The sequence below is a fragment of the Penaeus vannamei genome, chromosome 27 (genome assembly GCF_042767895.1).
Source record: "Penaeus vannamei isolate JL-2024 chromosome 27, ASM4276789v1, whole genome shotgun sequence".
Taxonomy (NCBI): domain Eukaryota; kingdom Metazoa; phylum Arthropoda; class Malacostraca; order Decapoda; family Penaeidae; genus Penaeus; species Penaeus vannamei.
The window spans coordinates 32,126,560-32,136,559 of record NC_091575.1 but is presented as its reverse complement, the minus strand read 5'-3'; the positions used below and the strand labels follow the sequence as shown (position 1 = coordinate 32,136,559).

At 35.3% G+C, this 10,000-nt stretch overlaps 2 protein-coding genes across 4 annotated transcripts in view; one reads left to right on the top strand and one right to left on the bottom strand.

Annotated features, from left to right (window-relative positions):
* Window positions 1-3,918, top strand: part of Adck1 (aarF domain containing kinase 1) — a 10,042-nt gene extending 6,124 nt beyond the window's left edge. For both annotated transcript variants that reach the window (XM_027382718.2, XM_070141207.1), the window contains 6 exons: window positions 1-126; window positions 504-662; window positions 856-1,116; window positions 1,534-1,731; window positions 2,563-2,705; window positions 3,484-3,918. The exon at window positions 1-126 is cut by the window's left edge and continues 33 nt beyond it. In XM_027382718.2, the coding sequence (XP_027238519.2) occupies window positions 1-126; window positions 504-662; window positions 856-1,116; window positions 1,534-1,731; window positions 2,563-2,705; window positions 3,484-3,679 (1,083 nt within the window). In that variant the 3' untranslated portion in view covers window positions 3,680-3,918. The remainder of the gene's footprint in view (window positions 127-503; window positions 663-855; window positions 1,117-1,533; window positions 1,732-2,562; window positions 2,706-3,483) is intronic.
* Window positions 3,919-6,427: 2,509 nt separating this feature from the next.
* Pdi (protein disulfide isomerase) overlaps window positions 6,428-10,000 on the bottom strand; it is a 5,053-nt gene continuing 1,480 nt past the window's right edge. Inside the window, exons 2-6 of one of the 2 annotated variants that reach the window (XM_027382716.2) lie at window positions 8,982-9,760; window positions 8,641-8,817; window positions 8,103-8,348; window positions 7,683-7,775; window positions 6,428-7,087 (exon numbers count right to left, since the gene is read on the bottom strand). In XM_027382716.2, coding sequence (XP_027238517.1) covers window positions 7,034-7,087; window positions 7,683-7,775; window positions 8,103-8,348; window positions 8,641-8,817; window positions 8,982-9,760 — 1,349 coding nt within the window. In that variant the 3' untranslated portion in view covers window positions 6,428-7,033. Of the gene's footprint in view, window positions 7,088-7,383; window positions 7,459-7,682; window positions 7,776-8,102; window positions 8,349-8,640; window positions 8,818-8,981; window positions 9,761-10,000 lie in introns of both variants that reach the window. The other variant, XM_027382717.2, reaches the window with a different exon arrangement.

Genomic DNA, 10,000 nt, shown 5'->3' with positions numbered 1-10,000 from the left:
CCCTTAGGAGCAGCTTCCCTGGCCCAAGTTCACAGAGCGAAGTTAACCGATGGGAGGGAAGTAGCTGTTAAAGTGCAACACCCAAGTGTCAAGGCACATGCTGATATTGATATGAAGGGAATGGAGGTCAGTTCTTACAAGATATGGCTGAGACATTGTCTTTATATGTAGAGTAGATACCATGTCTTTATAAAGGGACTGGTATGATTGGATGTTCAATTTGGATATTTTTTACATTTTATGATATGTGAGAGATTTAAAGTTATAAGTGCTCTGGAGATTTATTTCTTTAAGCACACAAGATTCTTCTCTGATATCATGAATATGTGCTACTTTAGTAGTTATTGTGCAGTTCAGTAATCGTGTTACATCTATAGTCATTAATATTATTATTGTTTTTAGTAGATTTGATTTTTGTTTTTATGTATATGTGATATATTTCTTTACACTATATACACATAACTGATCAATCAGGTGATTAATAAATCAGTTGTGCTTTTCAGTTACTTGTCAATGTAGTTGCCCAAATCTTCCCTGACTTCAGTTTTAAGTGGCTGGTGGAAGAAATGAAGAAGAATTTGCCCAAAGAGCTTGACTTCTGTTATGAAGCAAGAAATGCTGAGGAAGTAGCCAGACAATTTTATCACTTCCCATGGCTGAAGGTAGGTAAGAAAATAAGATGTACAGATAGGTAATCCAGATTAGTCACCCTTAATTATTATTGTAATGGAAATTTGGTTTATTGATGGATAGAAACATATTTCATAATGGACAAGGATGTTTTGCTTGGAATAGTCTGTTTTTTTAAGGCAGGTATATTGTTATTTTATGGTATATGATGTGTTTATTTAACAGATTCCTAGTATAGACTGGAACTTAACAACATCACGAGTTCTGGTTATGGAGTTCTGTCAAGGGGGTCAAGTCAATGACCGTAATTACATGACAGAGCACGGCATCAATACCAGAGAAGTCTCAGAAAAGATCAGCAAACTGTACTCTGAAATGATCTTTGTAAATGGTTACGTGCACTGCGACCCTCATCCTGGCAATGTGCTGGTGAAGAAAAATGGAAGCTCTGCGGAAATTGTTCTCCTGGATCATGGTCTTTATACAGTAAGTTTGTTGAATAACCATCTAATCTTAAAAGAAAAATGGTCTAGTTGTTTTTTCAAGATTTTTTTTTTTAAGACTGTTTAGTTTTTAGTTTTTTTAAGAATTGATGTTGACGGAAAACTTGACTTCTTTAAATTGTTGATTGGCAAAATGTAAAAAGAGTCTGGTTAAATCATGTTTACTCTTTCATTCTTTATTTTTGTAAGTATATATAAACAAGTTGTATGATTAAGATTTACTACTAGATGTGATATTAGATATATAATCCTTTAACAGTGAATTTTGATGTTTTAATGGCTGGATGTTAGAATCAGAAATATGGTTGTCATTATGCTATTCATCATTAAGCTAGATGTTGTGATTATAAGGTAACATTGAATTAGTCATATTATAAACAAGTAATTGCTTTTATTTCAGAATTTAACCAATGACTTTAGAGTAACATACAGTAAATTCTGGTTAAGCATTTTGAATGCAGACCTGAAGGAAGTACAAAAATACGGAGAGCAACTTGGTGTTGGAGAACTGTTTGGGTTGTTCGCCTGCATGGTTACTGCTCGTTCATGGGACTCTATATCCAGAGGGATTGACAAAAAGGAGAGGTCTTCAGATGAGGTAAGCAGTAATACAGTGATTGTTACTAGTTGATGTATCTGTATGTTGGATGTTTTTCCCTGTATTTTATTTGAAATTGAAGTAGCTTGCATGTCATTGTTATGAAATTTCTCATATGGTAGATGATTAAAAGAAGGCATTGACTGTTTTGGTTCTTGGTCGGTACAAGAGATAATCAGGTAGTTAAAAAAATTACAGGAGACAATTTGTGAAAAGTTTTTTTCTCTTCAAATAAATTTTATAATGAGTAGTGGAACTTAGATGAAATATGTATAATGTTGTGCTTGATATATGCACTCATTATTTTGCTGACCTTGTGTAGAGAACATTATATCATATATTACTAGCAAGACCCATGTATTATTATTTAATTTTCCAATAGCAAGCCCTTGGCTGTCAGATGCAGGGCATTTGAGAATGAGGAATTTGCATACACATTAGTTGCACTGCACAGTATTGCTTTGATTTAGCAAAATTTAATGAGGATTATGCACTAAGAGCAAATGCATTTCAAAACAATAATAATTGCTTAAGAGATTAGTTCAATAGCTTTACCAAAACTGCCTCATGAATGTGTTTTCCGGTACTTTTCAATATTTACACACCTTTCTCTTGTAAGACATTTATTTTCTGATTTTAAGCTAGGGTATACCCTAGGGTATTCTAAGACATGTCTTCAAAACTTGCATGATTGCTAAAATCTCTATTTTTTGCCATGTATTACCCATAGATAAAGCAAGTTATTAATAGGGATAGCAGTGTTGCAGAAACTAAAGAATAGTAGTTAAAGATCATGTTTTTTATTGACCTCTTTCTCTTTTCTTTCCACAGCAAGATGAGATTAAGGCAGATGCAGCTAAATACTTGCCAGAAATATCAGCCGTGTTGAATCGAGTCCCACGACAGATGCTGCTCATCTTCAAGACAAATGATTTACTAAGGGGCATTGAATTTTCCCTCAATACTCAAGAAAGGTAGGATGCTTCCATTGTGTTTTAATGAAATACAGTAATGCCATCCACTATATAGCTGTGTTAAAATTTGTATGCAATATATGTATATATTAAAAAAAAAAACTATTGCAATGTGTGAATTTGTTGGGATATTGGTTATAAATAAATATTCTCTCCCAATGTAAAATTTGAAAATCAAATGGAGTTTGTGTTTTTATTTATTTATTTATGCCAGTTGTAGATGATTGACTAGTAGATGTATCTGCTGTGTTTTTGTCCAGGGGTACATTTACTGTGAAATTTGTTACACACAGATGGCTCCACAAGTGTTCAGCCAAGCCAATTAACAGAATCCTGCATGAACTCCCCTTTCCTTGAATATTTAATTTTTTTTAATGCAAGTAATATCAATATTTTTATTATATTGTTGTCATTATGATTATTACTTTGTTATTAAAATACTCATCAGGCTTAAAAAGAATAGAAAAAAATCTTTCCATAAATCAAGGAAAAAGGTAAACATGAGATAGGCAGGGACTGGTGTTTGACTCTATGGTGATAACATACTTTTTGAGACATCTGTGTAATCTTGATTGATAAACTAAAATCACAGTGGCCGAGTCATGTATGTGACTCTATTTCAACATAAGGGATTAATAATGGCTTCTCAAAATTCATGTTTAGTTCATTTGAGTGGTCCCCCTGAGCATAAATATACAAGTAAGAGATACGACCACATTCGGTGCAATAGCCGTTTTCCAATTAGTGTAACTGAAGTCCTTGTTTTGTTTTTTTACAGCATGACATCATTCATAACCATGTCACGTTGCTGCATCAGGTCACTCTTCGAACAGCAGAGATTATCATGCAAGTCCTTCCTTTGCAAGAGTAAAATCACCATTGCGGAGACTTGGGCCCAATTTCGGATCTCGGTGTACACTATTTATTTATGGTACTTGCATTCAAGACTTGGTAAATATCTTCATAATGTGTAAGTGGGTTGTACATTGAATGATAATGTATACTCCGGTCATCATTGTTATTGCTGCGTAGATATTTTATTACTGCTCAAAAATTATGTCTGTTGGTTTGGTTTTAAATATTTTTTAGTATTTTTTAGTATTTATTTATAAAAGCAAATGGTGCATTTATAGTTTTATGTATGTACAGATCTGTATATATATATATATGCTGTAATATATTGGTCTGAATTAAAGTAATAATGTTGGTAGAACTGTTTTCTGTATCATTTGTGAATAGAAACATATATTTTATGTATACTGAATTACACCGCTAAATTACCATATTAAGTATGATTACAACTAGTGAATTGGTTCCATTACAAATAATCTTAATTAACTGAGAGCAACCCAAGTAATAATCTTGTCATTTAATCTCAAAGCAGAGGTTGAGCCATCCACAAATAGAAAAAAAAAAGTAATAAATAAAAGTTATTGGATGTTATTTACCGATTCACATAATGCTGGTATCTATATAAAAAATCCAGAATTTAGTTGTTGATTTTCGCTTCTTTGATCATCTATATCTACCAATTTTTGGTTATATATTGAAAACATGTAAGGGCATTAGCGGCATATTCAAAATATAAGTAAAGGGTAATGCATATGTGGTGAAGCCCCTGAATAAGGAATTTTTTTTGGGTTCATAAGGTGATGTTTGTGGATTCCCAGAATGGTTAAAGGCCAAAACAAATAACTATGCCAGATATCAGAGCACTATTATAAAAGTGTTGTGGCAAAAGGAGCAAAAATGAATAAATGAATTAGGACAAAATATGTTAGATATCAAAAAGTTGTAGTGCGCAGTAGGCAAGTATGGTAGTGAAATGGGTAAAGAGGGAAGAGCTAATGGAGTACGAAGGCAATTCAGGTCTGATCTAGCCTCTCCTTTCAGCATGGCTCACGATGCAAAATTAATTGTGAAGTCTTGAGATCCAAGGTTGGGGGTAATCCCCTATTTTGAGCCCGTCTCTGACTCCTAAGCTCCCTCCACCCCATGAGTAAAGAATTGGGGGAATTTTTGATTAAGAGATACTGTTGAAAATATTCTGACTGCATGAAGGAGATTTAATCACAACAGCAACTTCCTATACACAGTTTTAATAGTTTTTTTCCCCCCAAACAATTGGCAGATGACTAATTAAGCAGTTATTCATTTGCTTGAAGTTGTGTCTAGAATTAGTAAGAAAAAAAAGATCAATGGATAAGCAATAATAATACATGTAGGTATAGGAGAATTATATATTGCAAAAATAAAGATCACAGAAACGAGATATCAATGTGAAATATATACACAATATTTTTGTGTGTATTCATTGGCAAAGAATACTGCTCCAAAGAGCCTAAGTGAGTAATTTAAAATGAAATCAGGGAAAACATGCTGCATTTGCTCAAGTTTGTTTGAATGTTCACCTTAAACTAAATTGTGAAAATGATACAAATCCTATGTATAATGATCATGTACACATGCATACAATTTTGCATAAATTTAGAAAGGTATCTTGCACATATATCAACCAGGTCAATATTTCAATTGCAGCATTTTTTTCCCCCCTTTAGGAAACATTTCTTTCTATAGGCAAAAACAAAGGTTGTGTGTTCGTACAGCATATATCACCATGTAATTCCCATGTAGAACAAGGTGTATACAAGTTTGTTTTTTTTCCTCATTTGCCAAAATTATCTACCAAGTCAGTTAATTACATGAACTACTGAAAAATTGAGGAATATGCCTTGAAAAATAGTTGGGACTTTTTCCTGAGTATGCAGATCCCAGAAAAGGGAAAGATACTAGATAACTATTAAACCCAATACTCAAAGCTGTGCCAAACAATTAAATTTTACTTCTCCAATATCTATCAAATTATCAAATCAAGATATAGATCAACTTTAGATTAATGTATCATGCATCAAATTCTAAATCACTTTTTTCTAAGTCATATACAAATGAAGTGTTCCTTCTGTACTGACCTGTCTATCTAGGCCGTATAAATGTGTGGAGCACAAGGGCTTTAGTCAAATTAATAGACCTGCCTAATGTGAACCAATTAACCTTCACCCCCCCCCCCCCTTTTTTTTAATAATTAGCATTGCTAATATTCAGTCAAAAATCAAAATTCCAAGAAACAAGGCATTAAACATGTACCCAGATTGAGATCTACGTAAATCTTGTGACTTAACACCCCAAATTGATTTAACTTTAAATCTGCTGTATCACCCAAATTTTTAGCACCATAAAGTAAATTTACTTGGAGCAGGTTCATACAGTTGTGAAAGAACAAATCTGCCAAGTGCAAGAAAAGCTTTAGGGGATACTGTCAACACTACATTTAATGTAAAGCAAGACCTTAAGGCATATACATGTCAAACTTGTAGCTTGAGATGTTAAGTACTTACAAAAGCCACATTTAGTATATTGCAAGGTATACAAGTTGTCAAACAAGGTAGGTTATAGCAAGTTTTAGGGTTTTCTCCATACAAGTTCTATACAACAAGCAATAATCAGTTATTCTGCAACTTGTTCCATTTTATACAAAACTTTGCAAAGGGTAGTCAAGATACAGCAGTGACTCCTTTCATCAATAGAAATTGTAAGGTTTACTTGTATATTGGTCAAGGGAAACTTCCTTTTGAGGTAAGTGAGAATTTCAAAATGCATTTCAATTTCTTGCAAGTCACCTGTACTTTAAAAATTAAAAAGGACATATTTAATAAAAAAGCACACCCTTTTTCCTTTTATTGGAAAAGTCACTGGTATATTCATACACTGCACAAGGACCTTTGTCATCATTTACACTCACACAACACACGGCCACGGGAAGCATTGTGCCAAGTACAGGGAGATAGTTGGTGGAAGACATTGAAGCTATCAAGGCTTGGGTCAAAATTAAACAATAATAATAACTTGACAAGCATCAATGTCATCCACACACCTGCATAGCCTTGGATGAAGTTGTTACATATACTAATTTAGAGCATTTCTTGTTAATCAACAGATTTGTACCATTCCCTATTCCAGTCACAAATATTAGAATGCCCCAAGTACAAAAAATATATCTTAATGATTAGGAATGTCTGTAGTCAAAAATAAAAACTTTTTTCAGATCACTTTGAACCAAATTGACTGAACACTACAGAAGTACACTGATGTTAATACTCGATATCAAGTACGGAATTTTTTATAGCACTGATCCCAGCAATCCAGACAGACTACTTTCCCTTATTCGATTGATTTTTCCATGGGATCCAAGAAAATTTAAATCCATTCCCAGTAGTCATACTGCTAGGACCAAAAGCAATTTGTCTCTCGTAAAACAACTTTCAACATTTTTAAAGTTCATCCTTTGCTGGCACATCACCATCCTCGTCAGTCTCCTCGTCATCCTGAAAGTTGACAATATAAAATTAAATAGTTTGAAACCCACATTCCACTCCATTATATCAATATTTCATGAATTTTCAAAAACTTGCAAAGCAATTTCATTTGGGGCAAAAAGCAAGGGTTCAAAACAAGTGCAGGAAAGCTCCGAGGAAGAAAAGTCTTAAAATGCTTTGATACAGTTCCAATTCATGGTAATCTACAGTATGGGTCTTGGTAAAGAAATCTAAACAGTCCTGGAATGGCAACTATACCACAGATCATGCAATAGAATTTATAGAAAGATGCTATGTCAAAGTACCTGATCATCCACAGATTTGCCCTCAAGGAAATCACTGAGGGCCTCCAAAGTCCGTGCTCCATTGTAATCTACAACCTATAAAAAGGGGCAAGGAGTGTTAAGTCTGCATGAAAGTCAGCAAAAGTTACTTCTAAAAACGACACCAAACATTAAGAATCTTAGTGCTTGGCATCAACTGCCCAATCTGCACAAGATGGGTCAAAATGTTAGGTTTCGTTAAAGGAGTAAAGTGCGGCAGGTGATGCTGTAGCTACAAAACAGCCCTCGGAATGCATTTTGGCTTTTGCATCAATTCCTACCTCATCCTCAGGTGGCGCTTGGCCATAAACCCCATCAGTTTCCAAAAATTTGGACATTCCAGCCAATGTGCGTTCTCCATTGTATTCAACAACCTAAATAAATGGCCATTAAATATTAAACTTGTATAATGATAAATCCTGCAAATAGGAACATGCTTTTTAAGACATTTACTGATAAAGTACTGCCAGTGAATCATGAAACTAATCTTAGTGATTATCAAAATATCCATTTTTAATCACTTCCATTAACTCCATATAAAATGTTTTAGCATTTCCTCAAAAGCAGGATTACTCTATAGCACAAGTAGGGCATTTCAAATTACCTGGAATTCAAAACCAAGATATTACATATTTCATATTCCAAGGTTCCACAATTTTCATAAAAATTAAATCTTTCATACATTGAGACGTCAATCTTACCTCATTAGTTTCCTTCTTGTAAAGTTTTAATGTAGGGAAGGACTGAATCTTCGTATGCTCAAGCTCATTGACTGTAGCATCCATTTTCGCCACAACAATAGTGTCGTGGTCCTTGTATTTTTCACCTAGCTGGTCATAGATAGGTGCCAACTGTTTGCAGTGTCCACACCATGGTGCATAGAACTCTACAAGGACGTCTTTCTTCTTGTTCAAGGCAACCTCATCGAAGTTGGAGGATACCAAAACCTGAAATAGTGTAATTACATTATATTTCCCATTTCATCTGATTAATGAAAATTCTTTCTGGACATCTATATTGAGAAAGTACATAGTACTGATAATCCTGAAATCCATTCTAGTAAACTACACACCCTTACTGCATTCCATTCTCATAGCACAATAGTGCTGTCATGATATTAAAGGCACAAATATCTACATTAATCATTTGTTCACACTACTTCAAACCTATTACTTTTAATACTGAAAGCATAATCCCACTCCATATTTCAAAATCTTGTATACACTTTGAAAAACTTACCTTGACTGGCTCTTTATCCCAGTCTTCTGGAAGATCCTGAGACAGAAGGTGCTGCTTCAGCTTTCCATCAAGGAAACTCTGGACAAAGCCGACAAGCCCACTCTCACTGAGGTCATATGCGTCGGGCTTGTACTTGGCCATATCTTCCTCTAGCTTGATAATACGGAGGCCTGGGATCTGGAAAACCATGTTGATTAATATAATGCTTATTTTTGCATATCAAAAATAGTGCTACACCTATAAAATAACCCTCTATCAGCGAGAAGGAATGTTTTCCGGCAAATTGATATTACAATATAGCACTAACTCAAACACAAGACATACTAATACAAGATACTCACCTCATCCTTCTTCATGCCGAAGAACTCGAGGATACGAGAGTGATCCTCCTCATCTGTGTTAATGGTCACAAAGAGAACTTCTCCCTTGAAGCCCTTAGCAGCTGCAGTGGCAGCACTCAGGTGTGTATCATAATGTCCAGCTTCCTTTGACAGGAAGATAAGGAGATGGGACTTGATATCGCCACCGAAGATCTTTGATGCAGTTTCGTGGTTGAAGTCCACAACAAGGGGTAGAGAGTTAGCAGCAACAAACTTGGATACACCATCCTCAGTCACCTCACCCTCATATACATTCTTGCCTTCATCAAAGTCCTTGAAGAGGACAATACCATCAGCACTCAGGCCATACTCAGTGAACAAAGCTTCCTCTGAGGTAATTCCAAATGGATGGTCATCAGTGGCCGATGCAGCAGCCAAGAACTGCTTGGCAGCATCAGATTGTTGGTCCTTGAAGAAACCAATAATGACAACAGGCTTTTCAGCAATAAAGGCCTTGGCATCATCTACAGTAGCCAAAGGCTTTGCAGGAGGACCAGTCTTCTTCAAAAGCCAGTTGACAATATCGTCAGCCTGACGACCACCACCATAGTCGACAGATTTGCCAGAACGGAAGAACTTGAGGGTGGGGTAACCTCGTACACCATGCTCTTCTGCAAGATCAGTTTCCTCTGTGGCATCAACCTTGCCCAGTGCAATAGCAGATCCCATTTCTGCAAGCTTTCCAGCAGCTTTGGCATATTCGGGGGCAAGAGCCTTGCAGTGTCCACACCATGGTGCATCTGAAAAATAAAAATAGACATGAAATATAGCACAAATTTATTAATTTCTATTACAGCAAGTCAGGAAATTAAATGCTTAAGTATCCCCTATCAACCCTATCCAAGTCCTAAGGGGAGGTCTATATAGTACACATTGGCAACATATGGTATAGCTTTCCATTGAAACTCCCAAGTGTCAACATCCTTCAACCCGCTTCCGTCATTCCTTCCGCACATGTCGCTGATTAACGGTCCGCCATC